This window comes from Staurois parvus, unplaced genomic scaffold, assembly GCF_062004578.1.
Source record: "Staurois parvus isolate SC_StPar_1 unplaced genomic scaffold, SC_StPar_1.0 ptg000636l, whole genome shotgun sequence".
In the NCBI taxonomy this organism is placed as follows: Eukaryota; Metazoa; Chordata; class Amphibia; order Anura; family Ranidae; genus Staurois; species Staurois parvus.
In genome coordinates this window covers 299,666-314,092 of record NW_028318432.1, presented here as the reverse complement: position 1 = coordinate 314,092, position 14,427 = coordinate 299,666, and the positions used below count along the sequence as shown (strand labels likewise).

At 47.2% G+C, this 14,427-nt stretch overlaps 1 protein-coding gene across 1 annotated transcript in view; it reads left to right on the top strand.

Moving 5' to 3' along the window:
• Positions 1-14,427, top strand: part of CUBN (cubilin) — a 346,655-nt gene that overhangs the window by 65,347 nt on the left and 266,881 nt on the right. Inside the window, exon 21 of the mRNA XM_089693694.1 lies at positions 2,057-2,187. Coding sequence (XP_089549820.1) covers positions 2,057-2,187 — 131 coding nt within the window. The remainder of the gene's footprint in view (positions 1-2,056; positions 2,188-14,427) is intronic.

Genomic DNA, 14,427 nt, shown 5'->3' with positions numbered 1-14,427 from the left:
GTTTCATCCTTACTGCACTTGGGATTCATCCAGTGCACCACCCATTCCTTTCCTATTCTTTGGCAAGCAAACTGTTCTAGAAAGCCCTCGGCACCACTACACGTATTATGTATTGTATACATTTTATGTCATTCCTTAGAATTACCTTCAGGGTCATGGCAAAAGGTAAATACACAGATATGTTCATGTTCTTTATTATGTGAAATGTTGTCACTATTTGACCTAAACTGTCTGTGGAACTTATTCTATTGTATGCCATTGCTCTGTCCTAAATAAAGAAATTTAAAAAAAGATATACATCTCATTTACTCACCTCAGGGGAAATGCCATGTGCAAGTGCAACTCCCTTGAAAGGTGATCAACTTTTGCCTTTAGTAAATCAACCCTGGTGTCTCTTTAAAAGAGAAGTATGGGTTTCCTAAAGAAAAAATTATACTCACCTAGGTGGATGCAGCATTGATCCAATGCTGCATCTGTGCCATGCCATCACTACAATGAGAACTGAGGGATCAAACACCACTGATAGCTCAGTTCTCCTCTCCACTCTGAGCAGAGAGCCGTGACTGTCAGTCACTAGCTCTCTGCTTTGCCCCTCCAGCGCTCACTGGAGTGATGTGCTGTGGAGGGGGCAGGAGGGGCTGGCTCAGGCTCCCAGCAGCTCACTGAGAGGCTGAGCCAGGCTGCTGGGTGGATCCAGACTTTAAATTTGGGATCGATCCAGCGCTTGAACCAGCTGAGTGACAATGCCCACTCTCAGCTGAAAACAGAAGTGCAGATCAAACTGTACTTTGATCTATAGGGGAAGTAATGCCAAAAAAAGCTTTGGCTATACTTCTCCTTTGAGTCTCCTTTAAAGTTGTGTCAAAGCTAAGAGCAAACATTTATTATATTGCATCTTACCAGTTCTTGGATGTGATGGCTGCATTAATTTTCTTTTTAGGCTTTCTTTTTGTATTTTCACCTGGTGATCCAATCAGTAAGTCTGCTGTTTTTCAAAAGAACAAGCTGTCCTGTAGATGTAGCATTTAGAGGATTGAGACAGACCATTGTACGCTGACAGTGTTAACAGTGGTCAGCGTTTATTAATTTGTGTAAAACCTTTATCCCAAAAAGGAAAAAGGTCAGCTTCAATTTGTTTAGTGCATCTAAATCTGCTGGTACATCTAACACTCCCCTCCCCCAAGACTGACAATGTTGCCGTCTAAAGGTGTCTCTGTTGCTCCTTCATTCATTGTGATGGTGCTCTAATATAGGAGTGTGTTACTGGCTGGATAAACAATTGAAAATAGAAAAATCCTAAAAAAAAAGAAAAGTAATGTAACCACCACATCTAATGATTGGTAAGCTGCAATATATTACATTTTTGATTTTTAGTTTAATACTGCTTTAAAGTGTTGCTAAACCCAGAACAGTAAAATCAGTCTGTATATGCAGTAAAGCATGCTTGTTATACTCACTGTGGAACCTAAGGGGTTAATCCTTGTGTAAAAAGGCTGTTTGATCCTGGCTTCTCTGATCCTCCGCTTCTTCTACTGTCCCCAATCCATCTGCTGATAGTACAGAGCTTTAGGAGTCATTCTGCACATGCTGAGTTTAGTGTGTATTGCTAGAGAGTTTTTTTCTTCCTTTGGGAAGGCGCATGGGATCAGCACAGGGCCAATCAGCACTGTCTAGACAGAGGGTCAAGGGTTATGCAGCCTCATAGGACAGTCAGAGAAGAATGAAAACTCCTCCTACAAGTTTTAACCAGTGCTTGGCTGGACACTGATAGAAGTCACAAGACTATATACTGCTGATGAGAAAAGGTATTTAGCAGTTTATATTTATTTAAATAATTGCATTTCCATGTTCTGTGTACTGTGGGAGACTGGATATAGTGAATGCAGGGTCCTGGGAGACCGGATATAGTGAATGCAGGGTCCTAGGAGACCAGATATAGTGAATGCAGGGTCCAGGGAGACCAGATATAGTGAATGCAGGGTCTTGGGTTTAATAACACTCTAAGCGAAATCTCCTTGGTTAGCTGACACCATTGATGTACCTTTATATATTACAGATACTGTGGAAGGTCCATCCCTCCATCAATAACCAGCAGTGATAATCGGATGACTCTGCTCTTTGTTAGCGATTCCAAAGTAGCTGCTGAAGGCTTTTCTGCCAGTTATGTGTCAATCAATGCATCTACAGGTAAGCCACCACTATTACTATTGTTTGTGTTGCAATGAATGGAATGCTGTGCTAAATCCTAAAGATACCAGCACCGGTCACCCAGCACTAAAAGGTGCTGATCCAGTCTACCTGGCATTAAAAAAAAATATTGGAAGAAAGAAAAAGGACTTGACTGATAAGCTGGTATCATTACGAGGGCATAAACACATGAGACACATCAGACTCGTTTGGCTGTTTGATTCTGGCACCTACACTACAATCCTTGTAAAAGATCTTTGTGCTCAGTTGCCTTCTTATCCACAACGGACCCATAAGCCTTTGCAGCGAGCGTGTGCCAGCAGCTGGCTTCCAGGAACCCGGGTTCTTGATGCCTGCGGTCTTGTAGCTATGCAGAAATATGGATTCCGTTACTTTTTTTGCAAACCTGCCTAGCCGAAAATAAAACACTGACTGTTCTTCATTTAACTAGGACTCTGGGAACGAGTCCCGCTGTGGAAAAAAAATATATCAAAGAAACATAGCGGGATCTGTGTATGCTGTAATTTAGATTTCCGTTAAATGAGTCATCGTGGTGAATGCGAAAAAAAAATGTACAAACGTTGTAGATGTACTGCAATCCATAGCGATTTATATTATACTGGCAAAAAACTGTGGTTATAACGAATAGAAATAAATTCTGGATAAAAAGAAATGGAATTATTATTCACAGTGACCAATCACATTCCATCCATTCTATTTAAAAAGGAAAATCGAAAAAAAGTAATAGCTGCTGTCTGATTGGCTTTCATGTGAAACACCCATATGTTCTGCGTGTTTTTTTTTTCTTGTTGTTTATTCGGTTGCTGTGGATTACTACCTCTTTAACGTTGAATTCTGAGCACATACACTTTTACTAAAATATATTCCTAAGTAGCTGCAAAAGATGTACATCCAAATGCCTTTACAAACCCAATTATTACCTTGTAAAAGTAGTAGTGACATCATCGCTGTGGTGTACATAGGCTTTGTAGAGAGCAGAGCTTTAAAAAGGACCCAGCAAGCCCCACTCATTACAGGCTGCTTGCAAAAAACTTCGGGAGGGGGCGGAGACAAGACCAGCCTCTCTGCACAAGGGGATCGAGCAGCATTGACCGGTCTTTGTAACCTCATAACACTTATGGTCATCGCTCAAGCTCCTGTAAGTCCATTTGGTGATTCCTACAATGGGTGCTGCCTGGGCAGGAGTCAGTCTACATGGCTAACATACTGCGGACAGGCATATAGAAAGGTCTCAAACACCGCACACCTAGCAAAACTATTAGTAAATAGGTGAAAGCAGCCTCAGCCAGCTTCATCTAAAGCTACGCCCCCAACGTGTGTCACCTAGCTCACGGGCATTAATCATGGGTGACCGTTTCACACTGAATTCATGCCCAGTTCTGGAAAGAATACAAAGAGCTCACAACTGAATTAGGAATTTGCATTGCTTTTTTTATATAGATAATATTCAATTATCTTGGAGTGCAGATTTAAAAACAATATGACCTCAGAAAATGAGTATTTCCAAATGCAGAATTTCACTAATTAAAGCAGCGTTTTTCAACCTTTTTAACACAGAGGAACCTTTGAAACTACATTTCAATCTCAGGGAACTCCTGCTATGACTATATCTACAACTCATGATACATTAGTGTGATGGCCAGTGGAAAGAATGATCCTTCAACTTGTAGTCATTGGGAAGAATGACCCCCATACAGATAGCTAAAAAGGTCAATGGTGTCAGTGGGAACTAATCTGAGAGGCAGAAATTGCTCATTGCTCAAGGAACCCCTAGCAACCTCTGGAGGAACCTTAGGGTTCCATGGAACCTTAGTTGAGAAACCCTGAATTATATGAACTCTGTACAAAGCAATAAATCTAAACTCACCAGCATCTTTATTAGGTTCACCTGTTCAATTGCTTGGTAATACAAATTGATAATCAGCCAATTACATGTCAGTAACTCATTGCATTTAGACAGGGGCGTCGCTTGGCAGGTGTGGGGGGTGCACAGCAGAGGGGCGAGTCCACATCCTTGCCATGGGTGCTGAAGTCAGAGAGCTGGAGGGGTGGGCAGAGTAGGCAGCAGGTCAGTGTGTAATCCCCGGACCCTGGTGACAGCACTGCAGCTTCATGTAGGTAGGGGGGAGAAAGAGGGCAGAGAGAGGGGGTGGGAGAAACAGGGCAGAGAGAGAGATAGGGCAGAGAGAGAGAAGGGGTGTCACCAAGTGTTCCGGCACCGGGTTACACCAACCCTAGGGACGCCCCTGAATTTAGGCACCTAGACATGATGACTTGCTGAAGTTCAAACCGAGCATCAGAATGGGGAAGAAAGGGGATTTAAGTGACTTTGAACGTGGCATGGTTGTTGGTGCCAGACAGGCTGGTGTGAGTATTTCCAAAACTGCTGATCTACTGGGATTTTCATGCACAACCATCTCTAGGGTTTACAGAGAATGGTCCAATAAAGAGAAAATATCCAGTGAGCTGCAGTTGTGTGGACAAAAATGCCTTGTTGGTGTCAGAGGTCAGAGGAGAATGAGCAGACTGTTTTGATATGATAGAAAGGCAACAGTAACTCAATAACCACTCGTTACAACCAAGGTATGCAGAATGCCATCTCTGAATGCACAGTGTGTCAAACCTTGAAGCAGATGAGCTACAGCAACAGAAGACCACACCGGGTGCCACTCCTGTCAACTAAGAACAGGAAATGGAGGCTACAATTCGCACAGGGTCACCAAAATTGGACAATAGAAGATTGGAAAAATGTTGCCTGGTCTGATGAGTATCGATTTCAGCTGCGACATTCAGATGGTAGGGTCAGAATTTGGCATAAACCACATGAAAGCATGGATCTATTCTGCCTTGGATCAATGGTTCAGCATGGTGGTGGTGGTTGTGTAATGGTGTGGGGGATATTTATTTGGCACACTTTGGGCCCCTTAGTACCATTTGAGCATCATTTAAACACCACGGCCCACCTGAGTATTGTTGCTGACCATGTCCATCCCTTTATGACTACAATGTCCCCATCTTCTGATGGTTCTTCCAGAAGGATAATGCACCATGTCACAAAGTTCAAATCATCTCAAATTGCTTTTGTGTACATGACAATGAGTTGACTGTACTCCACAATCACCAGATCTCAATCCAATAGAGCACCTTTGGGATGTGGTGGAATGGGAGATTCTCATCCTAGATGTGCAGCCGACAAATCTGCAGCAACTGTGTAATGCTATCATGTCAATATGGACCAAAATCCCTCAAGAATGTTTCCAACACCTTTTTGAATCTATGCCATGAAGAATGAACACAGTTCTGAAGGCAAAAGGGGGTCCAACCTGGTACTAGCAAGGTGTACCTAATAAATTGACCAGTAAGTGTATATGTACATTGCTATTAGCCACTAAATTCTAAAAATGCTGGATGCCTGACCCACAAGTCTGTATTTCGCTTTGTGAACCTGAGTTCAAAATGTGAAGATTTACTACCCTAAAATGAACATCTAGAAATGTGAGTTTTGCTTAAACGGTACCTGGAAGATCTGATTTCTTCCAAAAATAGCAGTGCTCTTTTTGTGCTTTAAGCCCCATAGCTGTATACTGTATATGCAGTGTAGCAGGCTCCTTGTACAAGAGGATTCAGAAGGAATCACATGTTCAGCAGTCAGCTTTCCTCTCTCTCCCCTATTTGTAAAACCTGGGCATTCTGCCAAGTTCGTGACTCATCCACTACACAGCAAAGAACGCTGGGAGGGGGAGGAAGCAGGAAGTGAAGGGGAGAACAGAGAGACACGAGGCTGGAGAAAAGACAGGGACATGTGGAGCCCGTCCAAGCAGAGGAGGAGGCACTATAGCACTCAGCGCGGATAGAGGGACCCTGCTGTGTGTTCAGAGTCTGGTGAGCTGTCCCCCTGGAGAGAGTAAGACACACCATTTACACTTTGCATATAGACTGGGACATCCGCACCCCACTGCTGGGATCTCACCCATCCGGGGCCCTGTGCAATCCACAGATCCCTCTGCCTGCTTTGCCCCTCACCACCAGTGTAATTGAGACGGTCTGCCCCGGGGACTGACACATACTGGGAGATTGCATCCTGCGACTGCCCCTGGTCTTGGGGTGCTTTGTGTTGCGTTTAGACACTGAGGTTGGACCCTCTCAGCCCAGAAACCTAGTAAAATTGGATGTAACCCACACCAGCTGAAACTCCGAAGAAGCCTTCAGCTGCTATTTACTTCATTGTAAGGACTAAACGTGCACCAACTAGAGCTCCACCATTACAAGGACTAGAGTGGGGGAATCTGGCTTAGTAGCTTTATCAGAGGTACCTCTTTATTGCATTCTGTTCTGACTCTGAGGTGATTTTTGGCTAACGCCCCTCAGAAGCAGAATCATACACCAGTGTGGGTAATACATTTCATTAAATAGAGCATATGTAAGTTTATTTGTTTGATATCAGTTGTATTCTGCTTAAAGTGCGACTCTGCCATCCGGAGACTCTTGGCTGTGAAGCCCTCTAGTGGCAGACCAAATTTACTGCATTGCATAAAAGAAGAAAAGTAGGTTTGGAAGTTGAAAGGGGAACCCCACCCCTCTACACTGCATTTCATTCTCCATAAAATTGTTCTTGTTTTATTTAACCCTGTGTCAGCAAATTTCTTGGCGGGGTATTTGCTATTCATTACCAGTTGTGCCAGAGGGATTGGGTTTGCTTAGGGTTGGATCTATTGAGCGCAGGACCCATAATATATTCCAGCTTGTCCCAAGGGGCAGTGCTACACGTGGGGGCTCGTCCGGGATTCTTGCTGCTCAATTACCCAACAACCACTCAAGCAGTGCCCTATACCAACTCCTAAGATGGACATCGCAGCTTCGACCAAGTGGTGCAGCATGGAAAATGCTTGCCCAGAACGGAGTGTAGTGATCGAGTTCCCCAGAGAAATGGGGACCGAAGAACAGATTACCAAGATAGTGAATGCACTACCCACAGAGGGGAAGAAAACGTGCGTGATAGATGTGATACCCGCCTCAGACATCACCCTGGCATATGCCCTGCTAGAGTGGAAGAAGGGGATCCCTGACAGTTTCCAAGGAGCCAATATCCAAATAGAGGATGGGACAAGGCTCCAGTTACTTCAGTTGAACACCCCAGGGCCTAGTTGTGCAAAACCTGAGAGGGAAGAACCCCTGTCCCAGACACCTCTAGCCACCATAGGCCCGGAATTCCTCACTGCATTGGGGGACTTCATGTTAAAATGCCGCAAAGACCCCTCTCCATACACAGGGATGTATCGGAAGCTCCAATTCTTCTCGGGTAGGCAACCAATACCTACCGGGGAGGATGGCTTTGAAGAGTGGCTAGACCAAGCCATGCAAGCACTAAGTGAATGGGACATTCCTGAGGCCCACAAGAAACAGAGGATTACGGAGAGCCTAAGGGGCCCTGCATTGGAGGCCATTCGCAACCTAAAACTTAGCAAACAGGATTGCACTGCTCAGGACTATCTAGATATTTTACAAGATGTATTTGGGCGTACTGAAAAGGCTTCAGACCTCATCTATCAGCTAGAGCATACCTACCAAAATGAAGGGGAGAAACTCTCCAGTTACATGGGACGTCTAGACAAGATAATATATCAAATTCTGCTAAAAAGGGGAATAGGCCCTGAAAGAGTATATGAGGTTCGGGCGCAACAAGTCCTACGGGGAGCCAGGCCCCTAGACCCCATTGCCATTCTATTACGAACTCGGTGAGATGGTGGCCTCCTGAACTATCCAGACTTGATCCGGACGGTGAGAGAGGAGGAAGCCATGTTGGATGACAAAGAGAGACAGTCAGACTCTGTTGTAGCGGTCCGGGTAGTCAATGTGGGAGGTGACACCCCTGAAGTTGAACTCCTTAAGACTCAGGTGTCCCAACTAATGGAGATGGTGACCTTACTAATGGCGGGACCGTCGGGTTTAGCGAGAGAGACGAGAGCAGTTTCTGAAAACCAGTCAGGAGTTGCCCCAACGCAAGCAACTAGTCCCACCATTCAAATGACCTGCTTTAATTCTGGAGGGACCGGACATGTCAGGAGAGTCTGTCCGAGCCCCAGGAAGCCTGAAGCTAAGCGCCAAAAACCGGCGGAAAACTTCAGAGGGCCCTGGTGAAGGAGCAACCCAGGGACCCCACCACCGCAGCTAGCTCCACTCAACCAAGTAAAAGGGGGGTGAGGAGAAAATCTGGCCCTATCCAGAAGGACCCCACCATCCCTTACAAACAGCCTAGGGAAAATGCCACTTCACCTCAGGGAGTCAGTGCACACCTCAAACCTGGGAGTCAACCACGGCTTAGGCCGAGCCAAAACTCCCCCAGGAGGGGAGTAAGGATAAGAACTGCAGAACAGAAGAAGACGGCTACCTGTTCACCACTCCCTGAGAATTTAGTGGGACCCTCCCCTGTTGTCCCGATTCAGGTAGAAGGGATTTATACCAGGGCTCTTCTGGACACCGGAGCCCAAGTAACCCTTCTGTACCGAGACTTCTACGACAAGCATCTGAAGCATTTGCAGAAGCTGGAAGATCTGGAAATATGGGGCATAGGAACCCAGAAGTTTCCCTATGATGGTTACCTATCGGTCAGACTAACTTTTGATCCTTCCATGACAGGGAAGGCTGAGACTTTCGAAGCTTTAGCCGTCATCTGTCCCCGGCCGCCTGGGGCCAATAGAAGTTCCCTAGTCATAGGGACCAACACCAATCTTGTCAGAAGGCTGTTGGCACCATTGGTTGAAGAGCCCAATGATCAACCCACTTCTGTACATCCTATGCTGAGGCAAGCATATCAGCGCCTGGTACAAGAGAGGAGAGCCCCAGCGGAAAGAATAGGGAAGATATGGCGCCTGGATCAACATGAGAAGGTGCTACAACCCGGAGAGGTGGCGTGTTTACAGGCATCAGTCAAATTGACCTAGAAGCAGCCAGGCCCCTTCATTGTCCTTGAGGCTGGTGGCTGTGAAGAGAACACAGGAGTGGAGATCCTCCCGGAGGTAGTGTCAACAAAAGCGCTACGGAGGAGCCACGGAAAGGTTTCGGTCAGTGTTCATAACCCAACTGCTGCCCCAGTGAAAATCCCAGCTCGGGTGCTGTTAGGACATGTGGATCCTGCAACCCCAATCTTGCCCACTGAGCTAGGGGATGGAAGAGAGAAAGAAATCCCTGTCGATGCGTTTTACCCAAGGAACACCCCCCTTTCCCCGGAATGGAGAGAGAGAGCAAAGAATCAACTCCTAAGGTGGCGGGCTGCATTCTCCAGAAGTGAGTTCGATGTGGGGTGTGCAGAGAGTGCCCATCATCGGATCCGGCTTCGAGAAGACGCCCCATTCAGGGAAAGGGTTCGACGAGTTCCATTGGGAGATTTGGAAGACCTGCGTGAGCAATTGGCAAAGTTGAAGAGGACAGGCATCATCAGAGAGTCCCGAAGCCCATACGCCTCTCCGATAGTGGTGGTCCGGAAGAAGAACGGATCTTTAAGATTGTGCATCGACTACCGGACACTAAACCGAAGAACTGTTCCTGATCAGTATACCACCCCCAGGATAGAGGATGCTTTGCAAAGCCTATCAGGGGCAAAGTGGTTCAGTGTGCTGGACCTGAAGAATGGGTATTACCAGATCCCCATGCACCCGGAAGACCGAGAAAAGACCGCGTTCATAACCCCAATAGGGTTCTTTGAATTTGACCGGATGCCTCAAGGTTTGTGCAACTCTCCAGCCACCTTTCAAAGGCTGATGGAGAAGACGGTGGGTGACATGAATTTAATTGAAGTACTGGTATACTTGGACGACATCATTGTGTTCGGGAAGACCCTGGAGGAACATGAGGAGAGATTGGAGAAGGTGCTCAAGAGACTTCATGATGAGGGACTGAAGTTGTCTTTGGAGAAGTGCCAGTTTTACCAACCCTCGGTCAATTACCTGGGTCATATCGTATCTGCCGATGGAGTGGCCACTGACCCCAAGAAGCTGGAAGCTGTTACCTCATGGCCGAGGCCCACAAATGTCACAGAGCTCAGATCTTTTCTGGGGTTTTGCTCCTATTATCGCAGATTCGCCCAGGGCTTCGCTCGGATAGCCCGCCCACTCAATGAATTGCTCAGAAACGAAGAAGACAATGATAATGCAGATCTTTCTAGACCTGCGAAGCCAGCAGTGGGACCCAGGAGGCCTAGGGAATTTATTCAAGGACAATGGACAACCCAGTGTGAAGAGGCCTTTGAACGTCTGAAAAAGAGTCTAACCACCGCCCCAATCCTGGCCTATGCAGACCCAGCCAAGCCGTACGAATTGCATGTGGATGCAAGTAGAGATGGGTTAGGGGGAGTCCTCTATCAAGAACAGAATGGATGCTTGCGACCTGTCGCCTATGTAAGCCGGGGTTTGGCATCCGCTGAGAAGAACTACCCCACCCACAAGCTTGAATTCTTGGCCTTGAAGTGGGCAGTAGTGGACAAACTTCGAGATATATCAAAACCTGGCACCGCAACCACCTTTTGCCTTTGTCAGATGCAGTCCGTCTACCATCACAATCTGATCCACAGTCTACCCCCTCAACTTCTCAGAGGACTAGACCTGTGACCAGGTCTCAACCCACACCACCTCCTGCAAATGAAGAGGACAGTGAGAGTGAGGAGGTAGGGACAGATTTGCTGTGGCCATCTGACATTTCCGAACCCACCACTCCTTTTTCCACTGGAGCAGAGTTCGTGATAAAAACAGATAATAACCCCCTCACATACATTCTCACTACAGCTAAGCTGGATGCCACTGGCCACAGGTGGTTAGCTGCCTTATCGGAGTTCACTTTCAGCCTCAGTTATCGGCCAGGGATTGGGAATAGGGATGCAGATGCCTTATCCCAAAGACCTCACTGTTCCAAGGATTCCCCAGAAGAGTGGACTCAGGTGCCCTCTGAAGGGGTACGAGCCTTATGCCAAGGAGTGGAACACCGAATAAGAGGTGGGTCTAGGGCAGAAGACATTGGGATTTCGGCGTCTGGCGTTCCCAGGTGTTATTGCAATGTCACCCAGGTTGGGGGTGAAGGCCTGCCCAAGCTTTCCAGGAATGATCTGCGAAGAGATCAGTTGGAAGACCCCCTCTGTGGCCTAGTATTGAAGGCTTTAGAAAGCAAAAGCCCTGATTTGCTTCTTACATCGTCAAGGGAGGCCCGGCGGCTACATCGTGAGTGGGATCGGCTACAGTTACGCCACGGAGTGGTCTACCGAAGGGGCCCCTCTGATGATCCTGAAGAGAAATGGCAGCTATTTTTGCCCGCAAAACACAGAGAAACGGTGCTGACCGCTCTCCATGATGACCATGGCCATCTGGGACCAGAAAGAACCTTTTGTTTGGTAAGAGACCGCTTCTACTGGCCCTGCATGCGGACAGAAGTTGAAAGTTACTGCCACTCCTGCATCCGATGTATTCAGAGGAAGACTCTGCCTCAACGAGCTGCCCCAATGGGCCACCTTCAAAGTCAGGGACCCATGGAATTGGTGTGCATTGACTTCCTGTGCCTGGAGTCGGATCAGAGTGGACAGGGAAATATCCTGGTAGTGACTGACCATTTTACCAGGTATGCCCAGGCTTTTCCTGCTAGAGATCAGTTAGCATCGACTGTGGCAAAGATTTTAGTAGAAAGGTTCTTTGTGCATTACGGACTACCACAACGTATCCACGCAGACCAAGGGAGAGATTTCGAGAGCAATCTTATCAAGAGACTCTTGAGTCTACTAGGCATCCAAAAGTCGAGGACTACTCCATACCATCCTCAGGGAGATCCTCAGCCAGAGAGATTCAATCGTACCCTCCTGAATATGCTCGGGACTTTGACTTCAGTGCAAAAGCAACACTGGAGTAAGCATGTAGCAGCCATCATACATGCCTACAATAGCACTGCCAACGACGCTACAGGATACTCTCCTTACCGGCTGATGTTCGGCCGGGAAGCCCGACTGCCAGTAGACTTGGCTTTTGGAACCTCTGTAGACCATACCTCTGCAGCTTCCCATAGAGGATATGTGGACCGCCTAAGGAAAAGCCTGAAGATTGCTTATGAGAAGGCTCAAGCTACCTCAGACGCCAGGGGTCAGAGAAACAAAGAGAACTTTGATCTCAGAGTGCGAGTACAGGACTTACAATCTGGAGACAGAGTCTTACTGAGAAATCTGGGTATCCCTGGAAAACACAAGTTGGCAAATCGGTGGCGATCAGAGCCCTATGTCATCTGCAAACAATTGCCTGGATTGCCAGTTTACCAGATTCGACCGGAAAAGGGTGTTGGCCCACTCAAAACCTGGCACCGCAACCACCTTTTGCCTTTGTCAGATGCAGTCCGTCTACCATCACAATCTGATCCACAGTCTACCCCCTCAACTTCTCAGAGGACTAGACCTGTGACCAGGTCTCAACCCACACCACCTCCTGCAAATGAAGAGGACAGTGAGAGTGAGGAGGTAGGGACAGATTTGCTGTGGCCATCTGACATTTCCGAACCCACCACTCCTTTTTCCACTGGAGTGACTGACGTAGTTCCTCTTAGGCCAGAGGCTCCTGAATTTGTGCCTCAGGACCAACCTACAGAAGATTTGCAAGAGCCTGAGCCTTCTCTACCCGAGTTAGAACCCGAAGACTCTGGGTCCATTGTTGATGAGGGAGAAGACGTGGAGGAAGCTGAACTGGGAGAGACAGAGAGCATTGAGCAAGAAGCAAGGGTTGATGAGTCAGTAGTGTCAGAACCAACATCGGAACCAACACCAGAACCATTGCTAGAGCCCAGGGAACAGAGAGAGCGTAGAGTTATTCAACCCCCAAAAAGACTGACATATGATGTGTTGGGTGAAAACTCTGGAAAAGTAGTACATGTTTCTCAAAGGACTCTCGTGACGCCTGGTTCTCCTACCGCAGTTTCGGAAGGGGACAGCCCTAACTCACCCCCTGGCACATCTGGTTGGGCCATTCCCATTAGTGTGGCCTATGGGCAGGACAACCCTCACTCTGCTACATGGTGGGAGGTTCCTCTGCCAGATTCTTATGCAAGTGTGAATAATTAAATTTCCTGTGTGTACTAACTTTGCTTTTTCTCCGCGTGTATATAAAAAGCATGTAACAGGTTGCTTTTACTGCTGTCTTTGGAGGACCAAAGCTTCTCTGGTGGGGGGAGTGTGTAGCAGGCTCCTTGTACAAGAGGATTCAGAAGGAATCACATGTTCAGCAGTCAGCTTTCCTCTCTCTCCCCTATTTGTAAAACCTGGGCATTCTGCCAAGTTCATGACTCATCCACTACACAGCAAAGAACGCAGGGAGGGGGAGGAAGCAGGAAGTGAAGGGGAGAACAGAGAGACACGAGGCTGGAGAAAAGACAGGGACATGGGGAGCCCGTGCAAGCAGAGGAGGAGGCACTACAGCACCCAGCGTGGATAGAGGGACCCTGCTGTGTGTTCAGAGTCTGGTGAGCTGTCCCCCTGGAGAGAGTAAGACACACCATTTACACTTTGCATATAGACTGGGACATCCGCACCCCACTGCTGGGATCTCACCCATCCGGGGCCCTGTGCAAGCCACAGATCCCTCTGCCTGCTTTGCCCCTCACCACCAGTGTAATTGAGACTGTCTGCCCCGGGGACTGACACATACTGGGAGATTGCATCCTGCGACTGCCCCTGGTCTTGGGGTGCTTTGTGTTGCGTTTAGACACTGAGGTTGGACCCTCTCAGCCCAGAAACCTAGTAAAATTGGATGTAACCCACACCAGCTGAAACTCCAAAGAAGCCTTCAGCTGCTATTTACTTCATTGAAAGGACTAAACGTGCACCAACTAGAGCTCCACCATTACAAGGACTAGAGTGGGGGAATCTGGCTTAGTAGCTTTATTAGAGGTACCTCTTTATTGCATTCTGTTCTGACTCTGAGGTGATTTTTGGCTAACGCCCCTCAGAAGCAGAATCATACACCGGTCTGGGTAATACATTTCATTGATAGAGTATAAGTAAGTTTATTTGTTTGATATCAGTTGTATTCTGCTTAAAGTGCGACTCTGCCATCCGGAGACTCTTGGCTGTGAAGCCCTCTAGTGGCAGACCAAATTTACTGCATTGCATAAAAGAAGAAAAGTAAGTTTGGAAGTTGAAAGGGGAACCCCACCCCTCTACACTGCATTTCATTCTCCATAAAATTGTTCTTGTTTTATTTAACC